Below are 19,303 nucleotides of genomic sequence, written 5' to 3' on the forward strand. Positions count from 1 at the left end.
AGGGTATAAGAATGTCAATTCAATCATGCAGTATGCTATATACCAACTAGAAGTACAGCTCTATCCACACTCTGCTGAACTAGTTGTACAAGTGTAGAGCATCCAATCATCAAGCAAAACGTCATGGACAAGTGTCACCAAGATCTATGCCTTCTCCATCTGGCCAAGGATGGCGCGCGTGAACTCGTTTGTGGTCGAATTGCCGCCCATGTCGCGGGTGCGAACTTGGCTGATGTCTGTTAGCATATCATCATCCTGAAATTACATTTACATACCCATCGGCGATGACCTTGTAGACGGACTGCGAAATTCGGTTGGCGTGGTCGTCAAGACCAATGTGGCGGAGCATCATGGCGGCGGACAGGATCAGAGCAGTGGGGTTGGCCTGGTCCTTGCCCTTGATGTCGAGACCGACGTGACGGCATCCAGGCTCGAAAAGGGCGACATTGCGACCCATGTTGCATCCGGGAACGATACCAGGGCCACCGACAAGACCAGCACCAATGTTGGAGAGAATACCTCCGTACAGATTGGGCATGACCATAACGTCAAATTGCTGAGGGCGCGAGACGCACTGCATGGAGGCGTTGTCGACGATCATGTCGTTGGTCTCCAGGGTAGGGTAGTCCTCTCCGACCCTCTTGACGGTGTTGCGGAAGAGACCGTCAGCCAACTTCATAATGTTGGCCTTGTGGATGCAGGTGACCTTCTTGCGGTTGTTGGCGAGGGCGAAGGCGAAGGCGAACTTGGCGATGCGCTCAGACTTCTCGCGGGTGATGATCTTGAGTGACTCGACCACGCCGCTGACCGACTGGTGCTCGAGACCTGAGTACTCGCCCTCGGTGTTCTCACGGATGATGCAGAAGTCGATGTTCTTGTGGCGGGTCTCATAGCCGGGGATGTTCTTGAGGAGGACGATCGAGGCGTAGATGTCGAGCTCCTGGCGAAGAGCGACGTTGAACGAGCGGTGGCCGGAGCGCTCGACGGGTGTGTGCAGAATACCCTTGAGACCGAGCTTGTTGCGCTTCAGCGAGGCGATGGACTCGCGGAGGAGCTCCTCGGAGTGGACATTGCCGGAGTCGACACCAGAGACGTCGACCTGCTCCCACTCAATGGGAACGTTGTCCGCCTTGAAGATCTCCTTGACCGACTCGGAGACCTCAGCACCGATACCATCACCGGGGATCAAGGTGACGGTGTACTTGCCGCCAAACTTGGTGGGCTTGAAGATGTCCTGGCCGACGGTAGCGAAGGCTGCGAAGTGTTAGAGTCGTGATCGAGTATTCGGGGTACACGTGACGGCGGTCCTGTGCCGTCATGGCGGCGACGTACATCGAGCAGCCATTGAAGGGCCAGCTGCGCGCTGGGCGCCCCGCCGAAGCGTCTGCCTGTCGCGTTAGCATTGCATGCTTCTCCCTGCCTCAATGGCTTCCTGAAGCGCAAATCCGTACCTGCGCGGTGCGTTGGGAGGTCCTGGACAGCATGTTGTGCGGCGTTCAACGGGTCGAGCTGGTGAGGGATATGAGGTCGTAGAAACAAGCTGCAGCTGCCGGCCAACTGCGAAAAAAGGCCCGTGTCCTGCTCGGCGCACGCAGTCTTGCCGTATCCGTCCGCCGCTTGGTCTGATCAGATTTATTTCCGACATATTCTCGTGCCTTTCACTCACCTCACCTTTAAAGGCCTCTAAGATTTGTCCTCGATGTTGAGATGCCACGTGGTTCTGCCGTTGCTTCCTTCCCTACGCTGGGCGAATTTGACGTCCAGCTTCAATCCTGGTTTCACACTGCGACGGGTAATTGACATGTGACAGGGCGCCTGGGCGTACAACATCATGCTCGAGCATGCTCGAGCTGGAACGGGAGAACCGTGTACAGCCACTACCGTGTCCGAAGCCTGCAATCTTCTTTGATGAAGTGACAGCGACGCCTGGGTCAGCCAGGCAATTGTAGGGCAAGTTTGAGACGAACGCGTGTCTGCAACTTGATAGTCTGCCCTTGGCACTTGAACTTGATCGTCGTATGCAGCTGACGTAAATTGGATATCATTTTGAGTATTGGCGGTGCTGGCGGTGAGGAAGTCGCGCTCAAAAGGCAGGCACCACTGGCGTTCACCTCCTCACGATGATGCTTCAGGCTCAGCCACATTCCATCATCGCCTCACGTTCTATGTCACTACGAATTTCCTCTCTTCATCAAAAGCAGCGTGCTGTTCTATGTAGTGGACTCACCTCTTTGGCCAGATGAGACTCCCTGCCACGTTGCTCCCACCGCGCGATTCTTCTCTCACCTGTGTCTGCCCGGGTGTGAACTAGGCGCTATCCTGCTACCAGGGTACCTATACATCATACATCTAGCACTGTCCCTCGTCTACACCTCCTCTACCACCTCACTTCACCACCCGGCTACTCCTTCGTCTCAACCTCACAACGCCACGCCAGCAATATACCATACTCGCAAGCTACGCGAGCTTCGGCGGTTACTTTTAGCACCACAACTATTGCTTTGGTGTCCCAAGAACTTCGCGCAGTCGTCTCCAAGCTGAGATTGCGTCAGAGTGACTCGAACTCCACGCACGCAACAAAGCCTGCTTGATTTCGCACTTCAAGCCGCCAACATGAAGGTCATCGAGAAAGGCACTGACCGCACGGCCTTTGCGCATATCACCGTCGAAGGGCGAGTGAATCCGCTCGAAGAATACGGTCAGTATATCGACGTTCGCGATAAGGCCATTTGCTGCTATGTCGCCGTCGAAGAGGGCCAGAAGCTTCGGATTAAGGGCAGTTTCTCAGGATTGGTACGTCGCGTCTTTGTTGGTGGTTATTAAGCTAACTTGCGATTGCGCAGACCCTCATCGTTGCCTACGACTGCCTTGTAGACGGAGTCTGCCGCAAGGCAAATTCATACGCTGGCAAGTCCGTGCAAGTGCAGAAGAGTAAGAAGCTCGATATTGAGAGTTTTCTGTATCAGATGCCAGACGGTGTCATCGACACAGAGATATTAGTTGTTCCTTACACCGGAAAGACGGATCTCAACAAAGAGGCGCCCGAGACTGTGGGTACTATCGAGCTGCGAGTCTACATCACTCGACAATTTGATGTGGAGCATGAGATCGACGATGGATGCACGTACGACAAGATCAAGGAAGCCGTGGGCTCCGACATCCAGATTGCCAACTACAAGGATGTCCCACCGCAGTATCACATAGCTTTCAAGAAGAACTGCTGCATTCTCGAAGGACGCAAGGGCAGTGCCGAAAAGAAGAAAGTTCACGCGAAGCGTCCTGGCAAAGAGCCTTGGGCGATTTTCCGCTTCCACTATCGCACCAAAAGTATGTTCTCACTTAGGCCTGTACATTCTGAAGAGTTCATCTAATACACAACAGAGTCGATCGAGGCCAACAATATGGATATGACTTTCGATGCAGCTGACACAGCTCCCGCGAAGCAAAAAGCCCACACACTTGAGCTCGACTCTGTGCCTCCGCTACTCATCGGCTCCAAGCCAGCGGGCAAGAACGATGGCGAGAACTCAGTACGCACGTCATCTCCAGCGTCTTCTGAGGCGCCTTCAACGCCCACCAAGGGCGCGAAGAAGTCCCAATTTGCCCAAGTAAGAGAGCGTCTCTCCTCCGCGCATTGCCCCTCCGTGCGTTGCCCGATTGAGTCTATCAACGTCATACCGACAGTTCGCGTCAAGTAAAACAGTACTGGGGCCTGCTGCTGACTTTATTATCTAGCCCAAGGTAATCGTTAAGAAGAAGCAGATCAAACTCGAAACAACTACCACGAGCCCAATCTCCGAAATGGCGCCCACCACCAACACTGAGCCCGCTGAGGCACCAGACATGCCCAATGAAATCCTGGATGATGTTCATTCCACACCACGTAAGACCAAGAACGATGCCGCAGGTGACGAGATCGTCAACGACGAGAAGGCTAACAACGACGTTCCTACCTTTCAGAAGGATGGTGGCGATGAGCCGGCCACTGGCACTCCCAAGAAAGCGGCAAAGAAGGCAGCGAAGAAGGCTACCGAGACCGTCGACGCAGAGCTCGAGAAGTCCAGCAAGGAGGTCCTCAAGAAGACCGTCAAGAAGGCCGATGAGAAGAAGGATTGTGATTTGGCAGACCTGACTGCCCCATCCCAAGCCGTGGAGATATCCAACACACCCACAGTGCCGCACCCTGCCGATATTCCCAGCGTCTTCGACATACCCACAGCGCCAACTACCACGACTCTTCAAGCTAGCGTCGTCCCCAATATCAAGGACTTTGTCAAATCTGGCACCAAAGGCTTCACTTCGCCCTTCAAGAAAGCAGTCACTAAGCCTGCTGCCATCGACACGACTACACCCACGGTCCTCCAGAGGCCTGCCATTCCACCTACGCCTACATCTCCTCTCAAGCGCGCCCCGGAGGATACATTGACTCCACCGCCCGACATCAAGCGCATCAAGAGTGAAACCGTCCCACACCTCACACCAACGCGCCTTCCACGTGCATCAGCCGCCTCGCCGTGCCCACGTTCCCCGTCAATGGAAGCGCAGGTCGCAGAGCAGCGCAAACGCCTCGAGGCTGCGCGTAAGAAGCGTGACGAGATGGCCAAGCAGAAGGCTGCTGTGGAGAAGAGGCTTGCACCCTACAAGCAGCGAATGGCCGAAGAGCTGGAGCGCTTGAAGCAGGAGACGGCAGATGAGGAGGCGGAGATGGCTGCAGATGAGGAGGAATACATGGCCAGCAAGGCTATGTTGGCTGAGTTCGAGCGCGGCGAGGGTGGGATCTATGTGGCGACTTAGGGCGACGTAAGGAGGTTTTAGGCGGCTGGCGTTTGGAAGTTCGGCGAAGGGTGGATGCTGGAGGCAGTCAAGACTGTCTCAACATTTGGCGAATTCGGCAGCTTCCGTGGTCCTCAAGAAATGCTGCAGAGACCTCAAAAAGTAACAATGATGTTCATGGCTGGGTCAGGATCAATTATCTGTACTCTTCAGACAACTTTTCACGTAGATCTTGGGGCAGCAACGGCGCAGCGAGACGCAACGGTGGTTTATCCACGATCACGAGTGGACGATATAATAGAGTAAAACATACTGAAAAGCTCGTGCCTGGTCCCATCGAACAATCGCTGATCACACAAGTTATCTGCGGGTCTGAGTATCAATTGATGTGTACTGAACAGGGTATCGGAAACCCACGCAAACCTAAACGCCACGCCGATATCAATTTAGAAGCAAGACTTGCCATCACTATGAACAATGAACAGAAGAATCTACTGACGGCCAGTTGCGCCGTAGGTGCCATCGCTATTGACCCTCATGTTGGCCTTGATGCGCTCCAGCAGCTCAGGCGTGGTGGCAAGCGGCGAGGGATGGAGGTCGCGCTGAGCAGATTATCAGTACGAGATCAATCAGCAATTCCACTGCGCGTTTCGCATGTGCATGCAAGTTGCAAGGTAGTCGGTGAGATGTCGTGACTTACGTGGTTGAGCCAGGCGATACACTGGTCGCGCGTCCACGTCTCGGGGTCTATTCATCGTGTCAGTCAACGCTTCACCAGGGGGGTCCAACACTCCTTCTCAGAAAGACGCTCTGCGGAGACAGAGGTCACGGGCTTACGTACCACCAGTTGGGTCTGCGCTAGGAAACAGATCCTGGCCCCAGATACTCCAGGCAGCAACACCCGTGATGAGCGCGGCGAAGGCGAAGAAGGGCGCCTGGGAGCGTCAGTCCTTGGGTCTCCACGCGACCAGTATACACACAACGTATATCAGGTTCCAGGACCAGAAGTCACCTACACGTTGGTTCGTTGCGCGATCGAGGGGCGTCGGCATGATGGGCTTATCAAGGTTGAACAGCGAGTGCTCGCTATTATTGACAAAAGCGAGCGATGAGAAGCAGCGCAGTCGATAAAGCAGGTAGTTATAAGGAAATATATATACACTCGCAAGCAGCACCCTCCGTCGCACGTCCAGGCCGCAGCTCCAGCCCCGCCACGCGCCCCCCACCCGCACCAAGCCCATCCCGAGCTAGCCCGGAACCGCCCCATAGCAGCCCGAGCGTTTCTAAGCGAGACCACAACGATTTGGGCGGGCGTGAAGCGCTCCTGCGAACTTCCAGCGAAGCTCGACAAATCCACGTTTTCGACCCCAATACCGCCAACATGCCTGCCGAAGTCTCCGACATCAAGCAGTTCATCGAGATCTGCCGCCGCAAGGACGCCCAGTGTACGTGCCCCACCCGTCCGAGGACAGCGAAGGGGAGGAGTGCGGTCGGGAATCAAGCCTCAGGAATCAGGGCCTTGACACTTGAGTTCTGACGGCCTGATTCCTGACGCGAGATCGAGCGCGCCTGCCATGGATGTTGTGAGGATCGGGCTAACGTAAGGGCACAGCCGCGCGCATCAAGAAGAACAAGAAGGTCAACAACATCAAGTTCAAGGTCCGCTGCTCGAGGAACGTGTACACGCTCGTCCTCAAGGACACCGACAAGGCCGAGAAGCTCAAGCAGTCGCTTCCCCCGGGTACGTCGCCTCGCCTGCACTCACAACCCGCTCTGCGCCGAATCAGCGCCCGCGATCGCGAACCAATGCTAATCGTGCAACAGGTCTCACCATCTCCGACGTCGGCAAGAAGAACCCCAAGGGCAGGCACGCGGCCGCATAAATCCTCACACGCGCAGGATTGGTACCATGAAACGGCACGACGGGCGGTGTTGAAAGATGACGGCGTAGGGCATGGCATTGGCCGAGGGCGTCTCGGAATGGGAACTCTGGACATGCACTGGCGTACGATACTTGAACAGGGCCCCGCGCACGCGTACGGGTGACCACTGAATGAGAAACGTCCAACCCAAGACCAGCATTGTCGTGAAGACCCATGTTTTCTTGACGTTGATGGATGGACCAGAACCCGCTTGACCTGTGCGTGTGATGTGCGTGTGATGTGCGTGTGATGTGCGTGTGATGTGCGTGTGATGTGCGTATGATGTGCGTATGATGTACGAGCGCTGTGGTGCTGTGCGTGTGCTGTGCTACAAAACACTCGGTGCGACACAGAACTCGACGGCGAAGGCGAAGATCATGTTGATGTGGGCACTTTGTTGACGTTGCTTTTGAAACAGGCGGGTGAAGTTGGAGGCGGTATCTGCTGGTCTTCTGCAGGCGGTGGGTGGTAGGAGTTGTAGAGAGGGAGAAAGGGACAGAAGACGAAGAAGAGGAAGCGCAGCTGCTGGATGAACAGAGGCATGTTCTGAGCCATGATGATGTGGAAGAGGGGTGTTTGGGACTTGGACGTGTGTATACGCGGATATGGATGGATGTTGGCTCTGCTTATACTTCCCCACATGACTATAGCTGGGCAGTGGTTCAGAGGCTGTGCGCACTCTACGCGTTCAAGCATCGTCAGCCGGTGATGCAGAACGAGGCTGTGAGGCTGTGAGGCTCCGCATGCACACGCCGCGCGGAACCCCTGCCGCTGACTCGATTAGGAAGGGAGCTATGTGACACCTGGCGTCGAGGAGGTTGAATGATCAGAGAAGACAAGTAAACGATAGCAGGACGGTCGACATGACCTGAAGACTGGTACCTGAGCAGTGGATCCTGACGCTACCAGCCCTACGTGTCATCAACGGTGGCCAGCGGTGCATCTGTCCATCGGTCGCCAATGTACACGACGCGCGACCCATTCAACGTCCGCAGCAAAGCCTCTCGCGCAGCCCCGTCGGCCGTCTCGCTCCTCCACACCGCCGCTACCCGCACTACGCAGGCCGTCGAGGCCACCAAGCAGGCTCTCCAGGATCTCCAGGACACCGACATGTCCTTTGCCGTCCCGCGCAACGTCGAGTCTGCTTCACGTCGCTTCGAGGAGAATGTGTGGAGCAAGGTCACCGGGACTGAGAAGGGCTTGCCAATGTACAAGGACAAGCCGACGGGCTACGGCTACGGCGGGGGCCGGGGAAAGCAGGCCTGGGTGAGGAGCAAGAAGGGCGCCGTCACGGCCGCGCTGGTGCTGCTGGGCCTGCTGTACTGGCTGTTCGTGCCGGGCGCAAACCAGACGCCGGCTGCGCGGCTGGGCGCCGGCAGCGGCTGGTTTGGTGGGAGCGCGGCCACCAAGACCGACACAGTCTGGGAGCAGCGCCGGCAGCAGGTCAAGGACGCCTTCTTGCTGAGCTGGCACGCCTACGAGGAGCACGGCTGGGGCTACGACGAGTACCACCCCGTCGCGAAGACCGGCCGCTACATGGCCGAGCCCAACGGCATGGGCTGGATCATCGTCGACGCGCTGGACACGCTGATGCTGATGAACCTGACCACGGAGTTGAAGCACGCCCGCGAGTGGGTCTCGACCACCCTGGACTACGATAAAGATCAGGACGTCAACACCTTTGAGACGACCATCCGCATGCTCGGCGGCCTGCTGTCTGCGCACTACCTGCAAGAGGCGCTGCCGGGCCTCAAGCCCGAGAACGGCCACGACGACGATCTGTTCCTCGAGAAGGCCACCGATCTCGCCGGCCGTCTCCTGGGCGCCTACGAATCGCCTTCTGGCGTCCCGTGGGCCAGTGTCCGTCTCAAGGACAGCAAGGGCGAGGCTTCCCACGCCGACGGCGGCGCCTCGTCCACCGCAGAGGCCACCTCGCTCCAGCTCGAGATGAAGTACCTTGCCTACCTGACCGGCGAGGCCGACTACTGGGAGAAAGCCGAAAAGGTCATGCACGTCGTCGACGACAACGGCTCCTTGGACGGCCTGGTGCCCATCTTCATCTACGCCGACCGCGGCACCTTCCGCGGCAATGAGATCCGTCTCGGCTCGCGTGGCGACAGCTACTACGAGTACCTCATCAAGCAGTACCTGCAGACGCAAAAGCAGGAGCCCGTCTACCGGTACATGTGGGACGAGACCCTGCGCGGCGTGAAAAAGCACCTGCTCGCCTACACAAAGGAGTCCCACCTGACGGTCCTCGCCGAGCGCCCCAGCGGTCTGGACGGCCACCTGCACCCCAAGATGGATCACCTCGTGTGCTTCATGCCGGGCACCATCGCGCTGGCCCAGACTGGCGGCCTCCCGCTCTCCGCCGCCTCAAAGTTGCCCTCCTGGGGCAAAGAGCAGGAGGAAAACATGCTGCTCGCCAAAGAACTAATGAAGACGTGCATGGCCATGTACCGCGTGACCGCCACCGGTCTCTCGCCAGAAATCACCCACTTCGAGCTCGCCGACGTGCCGGAAATGTACGACACCAAGATCCTCGCGTCGACGACGGAGCTGGAACGGGACACCGTCGACGGCGAGGGCTGGAAAAAGGACCTCGTCATCAAGCCCGCCGACGCGCACAACCTGCAGCGCCCCGAGACGGTCGAGAGCCTGTTCTACATGTGGCGCATCACGGGCGACGAGATGTACAGGGAGTGGGGGTGGGAAATATTCACCGCATTCCTGAACCACACGCGCATCGACGGCGGCGGCGGGTTTACCTCTGTCAACGACGTGACCAAAGTCCCGCCGCCGAGCAGAGACAACATGGAGAGTTTCTGGCTGGTGCGTCTTTTTTCTCTTTCATCGCGATCCTCCTCCCTTTTCGCACTTGGCGAATCGCTTGCTGACTTGCTGCCCAGGCCGAGACACTCAAGTACTTCTACCTCCTCTTCGGCCCCGACGACGTCCTGCCGCTCGACCAGATCGTGCTCAACACCGAGGCCCATCCGTTCCCGCGCTTCGACGCGGCGAAGAAGCGCTTCAAGACCGGGTGGGCGCGCATCCCTCGCGACGATATGGGGGAGCTCGTTGTCAAGAAGGAGGGCAAGAAGGAAGGGGGCGCCAGTGCCGTGAGTTCGGGGACGGGGATTCCGCACGTTGAGTAGCATGGTATGGTTTTAGTGTCGTAGATTGTTCTGTACATTGATGTTGTGTTGTATGCAAAACGCGGCTGTACAAACTTCAATACGAACATAGCTGTACATAGATCACGACGGTGGCATTCCATATTTCACATACACCACAAACTGCCCCGCTAAACCCAACTCAACCAAACTAAAAGCTACTACCTCACCTCCCCATCTCGCTCCGACGTCTCTCGAGCACGCACCATTACCATTACCATTGCCGTGCCAGTGTTAGTCTCAGCCCCAGACACTCGCATCACCGCATCACACACGCCATCGGCGACAAGACATCGCCTGCGGCCGCGCCCCCGCCCGAGTCCGAGACCTTTGAGACAGCGGCTACTCGCACCATCCACTATCCACCGTCCACCACGCCTCTACATCACCACCCCCTTGCCAGCTAAACAGCGCGCTTTGTCTTGCTTGCGTCAGAACTCTACGAAACGAGGGACCTCTCAATGACATCGCTGGGCCCCACTTGAATGATTGCTTGTTGACAACTGTGGGTGGGTAGGTGCGAGCTCGTGGTGGGTGCTGATAGAAGATTGGTCGAGGGAGAGCGACAGTCACTAATACGTGGGCGTTGGGTGTGAACAATGCGGTATTCTTGGTCTCTACGTAAACAGTCTGCATACACTAGCGTACAACATGCGCCGCCGGCAAAAAAATTCAGAGAAGCGAAGAAAGGCATTAGGTGTCCACCAACGCCGATGCAACAAAGAATAAGATCGTAGCAGTCGTGAAATCGTGAACCTTGAAAATATGCCTGCTGTGTCAATGCAGCGTCCCCTTCAGGAATCTGGGAGCAACAGTCTGGCCACCAGTCTGTCAAAGAAAAACTCCATGTCCTCCTCTTCGAACCTCTTCTCGCTAGCTTTACCTCCAAGATAGCTCTCGACGCCATCTTTGGCAAGAGCCTCGCGCACGCTTTTGATAAAGTGGTCGGTGGATGTGCTCTGTCCGGTGTTGGTGTGCGGGTCTCCTTTCCAATTCGGTTGGAGTCGAGTGTGACATGCGGAGAAGCACTCTTTATACAACGATAGTATTGTGTCAACAGCGCTTTCGCCAGCACCGAAGCTACCAACTGGAGTTGATGGACTATCGTCATCGTACGCGTGGTGGTACGGGAGCTTTGCCGCATGGTAGTGGATAGACTCGACAGTCATCAGTACCACGATGAGTGTTGCGAGAGCGATGGGCCAGTGGTCGCCATTGCGGCTAAGAAGGATGCGTTCGAGGGTAGAGAGCACTTCCTTCATCAGCTTTCCAGCCAGCAGAGGCATGATGGCGCCGAATTGTGCGCGGATGAGGCAGGGTGACGGTTGGTAGTGTTCGGGTACGTTCATGGTGCATCGTACAAGTTGTCTCAAGGAATCGTTCTCGGATTGTTTGGGTAAAGTGATGTCACCACCCACGTGGACGAGCACGAGCAATTTGAGAGCTTGCAGCAGAAGGTGTGCTGGCTCGGAGCCCTTCGTCAAAGACCGGAAGAATACATAAGTCCTGTGAAGAATCCGAAAGGGTGAGCAGTAGGGTGGGAAGGCTTTGAACTCTGACATTACCAGATGTTCGAGGTGCACGTTGATGCTCTGTTCCAGACTCGAAAGCATGGATGACGTGAGAAGAGCGGGAAGAACGGGCTGAGGGAGAGTTGCAGGGGGAGATGACGAAGGCGGCCAAGAGTACACCAAGTGCTCGTGTACACACGACTGCTGATTGTTGAGAAGGACCGGATGGACTTCCAGAGACATCGGCAGACCAAAGCCGAAGTGCAAAGGGATCTTATACGTGATGTCGGTCGATATCGTGAGCTTGTCTGTGCGCATGCAGTCCTGGAGTGTCCGGTTTGTGGGATGCCAGCCATGCTTGCTGGACAGAAAGGCCTCGGAAAGATGCGCTAGTGCATGGTTGCGGCACGGATTGTTGACTAGATCGCCTTTGTAGTGCTTGAGGCAGGATTTGCAAGGCGTGCCAGGGTCGCACTTCTCTTTACGTTTCTTGCAATTAGAGCAAGAGCCAATGATACGCATGAGAGCTGCATCACTTCGTTGCTTTGGATCAAGGCTCTTCTTGCGGCCTTTGGCAACTCGCGTATGGGGGCCCTCAGGAGTGGTGGATGCTGCCATTCGGCCGGACTGGCTGTCCATCTGCATAGTTACAAAGCCGAAAGATTGTGCAGATGTCGGCGATGGAGATGTCCGGTTTTTGCGGTACTCAGCGCGTGAGCTGCTCCTCGAAAGAGTGCTGCTGCGTGGTCGACGTTGAACAGGGGAGGTAGATAGCATGGGCGGTGCGAATCGAGAGCGTGCGGCTCCGGCGCTGCGGGTTCCACTTGGTTGCGGGATGGTGATGGCTCTAGTTCGGTTATCGAGTGAGTGTCGCAAGGGATCGTAGGAGTCGAAGGAGCCGTTCAAGCTCATAGTTTGGGCCCTTATTATTGGAATAGGTGCTGTCAGAATCGAGCTACTATTCTCATCCCCTTCCGCGATCGATTCGTCGACAAATGACGGCTCAGCCCATGTGCCTGTGTTGGAAGTGAGAATCTGAGACGCGACCATATCTCGTCCACTGAATGCCTGGTTCGAGATCGCTAGGTGCGGAGTAAAGACTTGACCTGCTGTCATGGCCAGAGAGCTGGTAGAATCGATGATTCGCTCGCGGGTGGTATCTATGAGTGGCGACTCGTTGGTCTCCCTCAGAGGTGATAGAAATTTGTCACAAGCTCCGAAAGATCCAAAGTACCGGCCATCGTCTCGGCCCACCAGTGGAGATGTAGCAGTGGAGGAGATCGTTGGTGAAGTGCCGTAGAACTGGCCATATGATGAAGATTCTCCAATGATCGACGGCGGTGCCGAGACATTGTAATCGTAAGATGAAGGCCCATCATAGTTGGAAGGAGGTGCCGATGTGGCATAGGGTGATTCGGTGCCAGACACGTCAGTCCCAAGGTAAACGAGATGGGTGCTGCATCGGTTGGCTGTTGCGCTGCTGTAGCAGTCCTCGTCCCAGAGGACGAAGTCCTGCCATTCCTCAAGAGGCGTGCTTGCGTAGTTGTATGACATGGTCATTGCAGTGTACAAGCTGCTCTGAAGGGTCGATCGGGTTGCGGGGAACTCTGGTGAGTTGTTGAACAGGTCTACCCTCGCGAAGAGGGATCATAGAAGGACACAATTATACTGTGAAGTAGATCAGAGTCCGGACAGAGAGGAAGTGGTTGTCAGGCAGCGATGGCAAGAATCTGTGCGACCGGCTGTGTTGTTATAGACATCGTCCGCGTCGCCATCTGCATGCTGCAAGTCGTGCGGCTGACAAGGACCTGTCTGCCTTACTATTATGGCTGCAGGACCTGCGAACGAGTAGGCTCGCGCAGCGTTATCACGTTGCTGGCCGTCATTCGTCAATTAGTATATTCCCCGTGTAAGAAAACTTCGCTTGGAAACCTTTTGTGACGAAGCTAGGATGGGCAAGGGCGTCGAGACGGTCACGCAGCGAGTTGATGCGGCCGGTCAGCCAGAACGGACAAGCTAGTGCTCACTTAGCATGCGGGTACAGTTCCCCGCTCCCTGGCGCTGTCGAATCAAAGACTGAGGCTTGCAGGTGCCGTTGAGGGATTACAGTGCAATGCATGAGGTAGGCTTCTGGAAGACTGCGCCTTGCGGAATGGAAGCTGTGGCGCTGCGCGCATAAAGCACCCGCATGTGACATGCCCCTGCAGCTGTGTCGTATGGATACATATTGCCATTGCCGTCAATTCGTGATGACGAAACTTGAGATGAGATGTTTGCTGGTGAGGCTCTGTGAATTGATGGTGTTGTGGCAGGCGTCAGAAAGGGGCAATCATGTCCAGATGCCTTCCAGGACTCTTCCTAAGCCTTCGATTTCCGACAGCCGTGTAGACGCCATGACTCTACCTCAAGACCGGCTTTCACGCCCTCCAGAGGATGCGTTCGTCCTCCAGATTGCACGTGTGATAGTGCTGCCCCATACGAAAGGATGGAAGGATGCTGCCTCGGCCACTTACACGACCCGCTCACGCAATCGCGCATGCGGCTCCTGTGATCTCAACTCAGATTCGCGTCGAGTGCCCTTGCCCTTCCCCACGAACACGATTCCAGTATCTGGCTATACGGCTCATGGTGATTGCACGTGCAGAGACGTAAGTGGGTGATGTCGTTAAGGTAGATATTCCCGGCGCCCTGCGTCAAGGCTGAGCACTTCACGCTAACCCATCGTGACAACCTTCGCGGAGACGCCTTGAAGAGCGCCTTGCAGCAGCGGAACAACGATGCCGCAACCGAAAAATACCTTGTCGTACCGACGTCAGGTTGTCGCTAAGCCCTGCAACATGCACCGTCCTACCTGCTGGAGCTAGCGAGCCTCACTCTATGCGGCTCCGTGATCATCACGAGGAGCATTGCGCGAATTTCTGTCACGATGGGCCATGAAAGAACCCAACCATCGGGGAGACCTTGAGGCATTGAACTATCAATTCCGAGTAGACCCAGAGACTCCATCGACTCGAGTCCAGCGAAGTCGAAGAAAACTATGACGTCAGACGCTTATAGCATCGTAGTCCCAACCCGGGTTCCCAAAAGTATCCTGAAGAGGGAAAACAGACTTGTTCGTAAGCTGGCAACTGCGCATTCTCTCTGCCGATGAGAACAACAGCTCTTCTGACTGTAATCTAACACGGTACAAAGGGGCGCTGTAGTCACGAGCAGAGCAGTCGAAATTTCTGGCAAGATTAATTCTGATGGTCACTGTAGCGGTACTGTAGCACACGTTGACTACAACTCAGCTTGAACAACTTTAAAGCAGAGGCTAGGTTTCCATTATGTCTACTTGGCCCACCATGTCGCTCCTCACAAGGTGAATTGCTACAAATGATACAGGACAGGCCACGGAGACTCAACTCCACAAACCACTCCACACGGTCCACGATCCCCGATCCTCGGGTCAAGATATGTGCAAGAGACTTATTCCGAAGAGTCTGATCACGACCTCCTCGACGCTACGCTATCGGAGCAGCGGTGAATCACGTTGCACTTCCAAGATGATATCACATAGGTCTATATTTACGAGCTCTTCAGACCATCCGAAATGCCTACGAAGCGTTATAATATGGAAGAGTAAACTTTCTACATGAAGCAAGCCGATCAAGTCTTCTCATCATGACCAGACAGCACGACCGGTCTGGTCACGACTCACGCCAAATCCGGTACTGCACGGCAAAACCTTATTCAGCTGATCAGCTTATTCAGAGAAGGTTCATACTGTGGGTTCAGCATTAAACACAAGGTCGAAACCCGAAATGCGGACCTTGACGCAAAGGCTGTAAGCTGACTAGAGTAGTTTTCGTGAAAATGCAACGTCCACGACTACAAACGTGGACACCGATCCCAGTTCAATGACCAAAAGTAGCGAAACAGTATCCACATGTTGCGAAGTTAGGCTGATGCCACTTCGCCTCCGTCACGTCATATGCTGATCTCGAGCCAGACCCCGCGGGGTCCTGGACATGCAGCGACGGTGACGACTGCAGGCCCGGTCTGCCAGCGTACATCACACTGCTCCGCGTAAAAGGACATCACGAGCTCAACTTCCTCACCGCGCTGCACTGGACCTCGTTCTCGCGCGCCAGCGAACCCATCAATGAAGCGGTGCTATGCTCACCCCACGGCATGCAGACGCACACGCCCGCCCTGCAAACGCTGCTGCAGCGCCTGCGCTCTCCGCACCGCACTCTAGCGCTGCTACACGGGCTGAAGGAGTCCTGGACGTGGGGATGGCAGACGACGTTCGGTGCGAGAAGTGGGCTGGAGCTGTTCAGGGCGGGCCAAGCGCGCTACTGGATCGGTACGCATGACGACCGGCTGCGGTATGAGGGCTTGGTCTGGTAGCTTGTGAGGGATATTTCTAGGACGGTGGAGTGGGCGCTGGGGCAGGAGGCGGGGGCGAAGGGGGCAGTGGTTGGAGGCAGCGGGGGAGAGGACGTCAGGGTGCGGGAGGTGGGGAATGGGGAATGTTTTGTGCTGGAGTGAGGGAGTCCGAGGTGGTGCTCGGGAGTAGGTAGATGGAAAGGGGCGGTGAAGAAGCTTCGTGGCTGTGCGGCAGGGCAGTGTGTGCAGGTCGTTCGCGAGGACTGATGTGCTCAGGATCTTGTCTTCAAAAATAAGTGTGGAATCATCAACATTCGCTATCGTGAAAGACGGGCCCAGCCCAGGAGCATTAGGGCACGAAGACGGGCCATAGAAAACCAGCTTCCAAACGCAACAGACATCTCAAGCCATCCGTAGATGAGTATTCGCGGCCGTGACAGGAAACGCTTAGACAGATGAGTATGCTGACGTGAATATGCAATAACGGAGAGGAGAGTAGCCAACGCCCAGATCTCCACACATGCACCAAGGAATGCAGTGTGCACCAAGCCCCCCAGACCAGCATTGACGAGCGTCGGGTATCTACCAAGGAAAAGGAGAAAAACGGCGTGGGAAACGGCTACACAGGTCCCACCACAACGAGTCCGCCGGGATCGTGCGACTCCTGACTAGGCGACGGCTCGGAGCAGCTGCAGTCGCGCATCTGCTGGATAAAGGCGCAGTCCAGATCTAGTCAGGACGACTCGCTGGCGAAGAAGAGGACAATCTCGCCCCTGTCGTTGCGCTTCATGCGCATGTCCTTCCACAGCTCCTTCTCGGCGTCGGCCTTGTGCAGGGCGCCGTGGCGCTCGCGGTGGTACCGCTTCAGGGCCTTGTGCACGCTGACACCGCGGTCCGAGTCGGGACCCTTGTTGACGAAGGACATGAACAGCTCGGCGCGCGTGCTGACAGGGAGGGCGAGCTCGCCGGCTTCGGGGCGCAGCATGAGCTGGTTGTTGCCGTCGGGCGCGGGCGAGCTCGAGTTGGAGCGGCTGTACTCGATAGCCTTGGGCTTGCGGTCTCGCGGCGCCGGCGAGGCTGACGAGTCGTACTGGCGACGACGGGTGATCTGAGCGGATCCGTCCTTTTTCTTCTTCGGCCTGATCTTGACGAGTGCGGTGCTGGCCTTGCGCTCCTTCTCACGGCCTCGCTCCTTCTCCTTCTTGTCCTTCTTTTCTTTCTTGTCGCCCTTTGCCCTCTCCACCTTGATCTCTGCCTTCTTCTCCTTGTGCTGCTGAGCCTCCCACTCCCTCTGCGCGCGCATCAGCGCTTTCGAAGTTCCTTGCTTGGCGCGCTTCATGGGGCTCAGCGGGGAGTTTGCAAAGTCGCCAGAGTCGTCAGGCGAAGGCGGGAATTCAGGCCGGGCAAGCAGCCTAGTGAGGCCGCCGGTCAGGCCAGAGTGAAGCACGGGCGGCGCATCTTCCATGAGCGTGTCCTTTGCGGCGGACAGATCAAGCTCGGCGGGTGACCGTTTCCGTTTGCGCTCGCTCTTCTTGGAGGTGGTCTCGAGGTCCTTGTCCTTCTTCGACTTCTTCGACTTGGGCGCGGGCGTCGTGTACGAGTCAAACCGCTCGTTGGACGGACGGACGGGCTCGTCGCCGTATGCATAGCCGGTCTGCACGAAGGAGGCATCATCTGGCAGCTGGAAGGACATGACGTCGGCAATGGCGGGCAGGGGCGTCTCGTTTTGGTTGTAGGCGGGCGGGGCGCTGTCTTCGATCATGCGGCTCTCTGTGCGCTGCGCACTCGGCGTCTCGCAGTTGTCGAGGAAGTCGAACACATTGACGGCCGGCAGAGCAGCCTGCTCGTGGTATCCGAGCGAGTGGGCGGCGGGCGGCGGGGTGGGCGCGCGGGGCGGCGCATCGACGAGGGCCACGGCGTTGTCTTCGGCCGCATCCTGGACGTAGGCGTTGTGTGGCGTGAGCGCTTGCGAGTTGTTGTTGTTGTTGTTGTTGTTGCTGTTGTTGTTGTTCCGCTGCTGCTGTCCCTTCGGCTTCTTCTCCTTGTACAGCTTGCCTTGGTACTTCTGGTCTTCCGTTATGCACGCCTGCAGGGCATCGGTTAGTTATCGTTCGGGTGGGACAAACGCACGCCGAACGCAAATTTTCCGCGCGCAAACGATGCACACACAGCGCATGGAATATTGCGCTCAGAGCTGAAAGACTTTGCAGAGGCGTACCGTGTGGGTTCTGTAGCTGGTGCCCGGGAAGTGCACCATGCAGTCGAGGCAGGTGTAGGATGCGCCATAGCACTGGTTCCTGTGCGGGTCCAGCTTCTTCTTGGTGAGCACATCACCGCAGTTCTGGCCGGTCGCGATTAGCCTGAGCGCATCTCCAAGCGGGCGAGGGGCGTGTTGCGGAATGCGCGCTGGCGTCGAGGGGCACGCATGGGTAAACACTCACTTCGCATGAGAACGAGACCATGTTGAGGCAGATCAGACGGTGGACGGCAGACAGTGACAGGAGCGGTGAACAGAACAGCTGGCAAGACAGAAATAGAGGCGCAGAGGTCGGTGAGCGTGCGCGCCAGCATATACTCCCCTCTGTGCCCAGGTTTCAGATGGTGATTCGCAGCATCAACACCCAGGAAAACATGTTAGCGCATTCATGCGCCAGCCGGCCGCTAGCGAGACCCGGAGGCTGCGCTACAAGACCGCCCCCTGCATGCAAACGCTGCCAGGAATATCACGCGCCGGACCTGTCAGACGCCAGAGCTGTGCTGCATCCTGCCCGCAGACGCAAGCCACCGACGGGGACGTCACAGAACGGGTGGAGCTGTGGGTGCCAGCCTGACGATCGCCCGCCAGAGCGTGTTTTGCGGGCGTACCACCACACGCCCACTGTCCAGTCTTCGTGAGGGGTGGAGGGGTGGAGGGGTGCATCGCATGTAGAGATGCACTATTCGTGTTATCCATGCCTTCTCTCGTATCACATATTATGATTGCCTTTATTGAATACACGTTCGTTTTGCGCTTGCACGCGTGGCTGACAGACAGGCCTGTTGCTGGCGCTATTACCATGGCGAGCGCGTGAGCTCCCATTTGCCCAAGTCTACATGTACAATCTCTCGAATCCGCTACGTTGGTCTGCCCTCCTCCTGGTTTGCACCTCCCTGCCTGAGCATGGCGCCGTCGGGCCTATTCAGGACCACTGAGACATGTGTACATCTGCGAAGCCCGGCTGACCTGGCGAATTACGAGCAGCCGGGAGGACGGGTCAACCCTCGCTGCCCGGGTTCGTGCGGTGTCACCTGCTTCGTGTGCAGTGAGACATGTCGATCAAACTTCAAGGGCGAACAAGGGCCTCTTCACTGTTGTCGAATTGACTTGAGCACAGCAACACATAGGAGACGCACTTTCTGCGCAACGCCTAGAATGCCTTCAGAGCGTGTGTCTGAGAACTCGCAGCGTGGAGCTGTCGTCGCCACAGCGGGGCAGTGCCTTTGGCAAGCTGATAGCGCATACTTCCATGATTCTGCAGGTGATGTTTGCTTGTTCCGTAGTGCGATATGCCAA

General features: G+C 56.6%; 8 protein-coding genes across 8 annotated transcripts; 4 read left to right on the forward strand and 4 right to left on the reverse strand.

The window, feature by feature from the left end:
• Nucleotides 1-43: 43 nt before the first annotated feature.
• M421DRAFT_121710 (isocitrate dehydrogenase subunit 1 mitochondrial precursor) lies at nt 44-1,732 on the reverse strand. Its single transcript, XM_033587305.1, has 5 exons — nt 1,667-1,732; nt 1,452-1,616; nt 1,333-1,384; nt 276-1,254; nt 44-229 (listed from the first exon to the last, which is right to left on the reverse strand). The coding sequence occupies exons 2-5, from the start codon at nt 1,482-1,484 to the stop codon at nt 145-147; spliced, it is 1,149 nt and encodes a 382-aa protein (XP_033449757.1). The 5' UTR covers nt 1,485-1,616; nt 1,667-1,732; the 3' UTR covers nt 44-144.
• An 881-nt stretch (nt 1,733-2,613) lies between these two features.
• Nucleotides 2,614-4,794, forward strand: M421DRAFT_3981 (uncharacterized protein; the record flags this gene model as incomplete). The annotated part of the gene is made up of 4 exons (XM_033590152.1): nt 2,614-2,793; nt 2,844-3,327; nt 3,382-3,683; nt 3,736-4,794. The coding sequence occupies 4 exons, from the start codon at nt 2,614-2,616 to the stop codon at nt 4,792-4,794; spliced, it is 2,025 nt and encodes a 674-aa protein (XP_033449758.1).
• Nucleotides 4,795-5,091: 297 nt separating this feature from the next.
• Nucleotides 5,092-6,218, reverse strand: M421DRAFT_419295 (uncharacterized protein). The gene is made up of 4 exons (XM_033592067.1): nt 5,790-6,218; nt 5,615-5,708; nt 5,474-5,520; nt 5,092-5,375 (listed from the first exon to the last, which is right to left on the reverse strand). Exons 1-4 carry the CDS (start codon nt 6,012-6,014, stop codon nt 5,265-5,267), a joined length of 477 nt encoding a protein of 158 aa, XP_033449759.1. The 5' UTR covers nt 6,015-6,218; the 3' UTR covers nt 5,092-5,264.
• Nucleotides 6,131-6,906, forward strand: M421DRAFT_419297 (ribosomal protein L38e). Its single transcript, XM_033592068.1, has 3 exons — nt 6,131-6,218; nt 6,386-6,514; nt 6,598-6,906. Exons 1-3 carry the CDS (start codon nt 6,155-6,157, stop codon nt 6,654-6,656), a joined length of 252 nt encoding a protein of 83 aa, XP_033449760.1. The 5' UTR covers nt 6,131-6,154; the 3' UTR covers nt 6,657-6,906.
• A 749-nt stretch (nt 6,907-7,655) lies between these two features.
• On the forward strand, nt 7,656-9,850 carry M421DRAFT_60339 (glycoside hydrolase family 47 protein; the record flags this gene model as incomplete). Its single annotated transcript, XM_033595783.1, has 2 exons — nt 7,656-9,527; nt 9,605-9,850. The coding sequence occupies 2 exons, from the start codon at nt 7,656-7,658 to the stop codon at nt 9,848-9,850; spliced, it is 2,118 nt and encodes a 705-aa protein (XP_033449761.1).
• Nucleotides 9,851-10,453: 603 nt separating this feature from the next.
• Nucleotides 10,454-13,345, reverse strand: M421DRAFT_419300 (uncharacterized protein). Its single transcript, XM_033592069.1, has one exon. The coding sequence runs from the start codon at nt 12,937-12,939 to the stop codon at nt 10,663-10,665; it is 2,277 nt and encodes a 758-aa protein (XP_033449762.1). The 5' UTR covers nt 12,940-13,345; the 3' UTR covers nt 10,454-10,662.
• A 1,962-nt stretch (nt 13,346-15,307) lies between these two features.
• M421DRAFT_3986 (uncharacterized protein) lies at nt 15,308-15,771 on the forward strand (the record flags this gene model as incomplete). The annotated part of the gene is made up of 2 exons (XM_033590159.1): nt 15,308-15,317; nt 15,371-15,771. The coding sequence occupies 2 exons, from the start codon at nt 15,308-15,310 to the stop codon at nt 15,769-15,771; spliced, it is 411 nt and encodes a 136-aa protein (XP_033449763.1).
• Nucleotides 15,772-16,483: 712 nt separating this feature from the next.
• Nucleotides 16,484-18,212, reverse strand: M421DRAFT_60279 (uncharacterized protein; the record flags this gene model as incomplete). The annotated part of the gene is made up of 3 exons (XM_033595774.1): nt 16,484-17,836; nt 17,969-18,091; nt 18,192-18,212. 3 exons carry the CDS (start codon nt 18,210-18,212, stop codon nt 16,484-16,486), a joined length of 1,497 nt encoding a protein of 498 aa, XP_033449764.1.
• Between the last annotated feature and the right edge of the window lie 1,091 nt (nt 18,213-19,303).

Source organism: Didymella exigua (genome assembly GCF_010094145.1).
Source record: "Didymella exigua CBS 183.55 unplaced genomic scaffold M421scaffold_10, whole genome shotgun sequence".
Taxonomy (NCBI): domain Eukaryota; kingdom Fungi; phylum Ascomycota; class Dothideomycetes; order Pleosporales; family Didymellaceae; genus Didymella; species Didymella exigua.

Coding starts and splice junctions, on each gene's coding strand:
- M421DRAFT_121710 (XM_033587305.1), bottom strand. CDS start 1,484: ATGCTGTCCAGGACCTCCCAACGCACCGCGCAG. Junction 1,255..1,332: donor CCCTTCAATGGCTGCTCGAT/GTACGTCGCCGC, acceptor AACACTTCGCAG/CCTTCGCTACCGTCGGCCAG. Junction 230..275: donor TACAAGGTCATCGCCGATGG/GTATGTAAATGT, acceptor AACAGACATCAG/CCAAGTTCGCACCCGCGACA.
- M421DRAFT_419295 (XM_033592067.1), bottom strand. CDS start 6,014: ATGGGCTTGGTGCGGGTGGGGGGCGCGTGGCGGGGCTGGAGCTGCGGC. Junction 5,521..5,614: donor TAGCGCAGACCCAACTGGTG/GTACGTAAGCCC, acceptor CACGATGAATAG/ACCCCGAGACGTGGACGCGC. Junction 5,376..5,473: donor GTATCGCCTGGCTCAACCAC/GTAAGTCACGAC, acceptor TAATCTGCTCAG/CGCGACCTCCATCCCTCGCC.
- M421DRAFT_419297 (XM_033592068.1), top strand. CDS start 6,155: ATGCCTGCCGAAGTCTCCGACATCAAGCAGTTCATCGAGATCTGCCGC. Junction 6,219..6,385: donor CCGCCGCAAGGACGCCCAGT/GTACGTGCCCCA, acceptor GTAAGGGCACAG/CCGCGCGCATCAAGAAGAAC. Junction 6,515..6,597: donor CAAGCAGTCGCTTCCCCCGG/GTACGTCGCCTC, acceptor ATCGTGCAACAG/GTCTCACCATCTCCGACGTC.
- M421DRAFT_419300 (XM_033592069.1), bottom strand. CDS start 12,939: ATGACCATGTCATACAACTACGCAAGCACGCCTCTTGAGGAATGGCAG.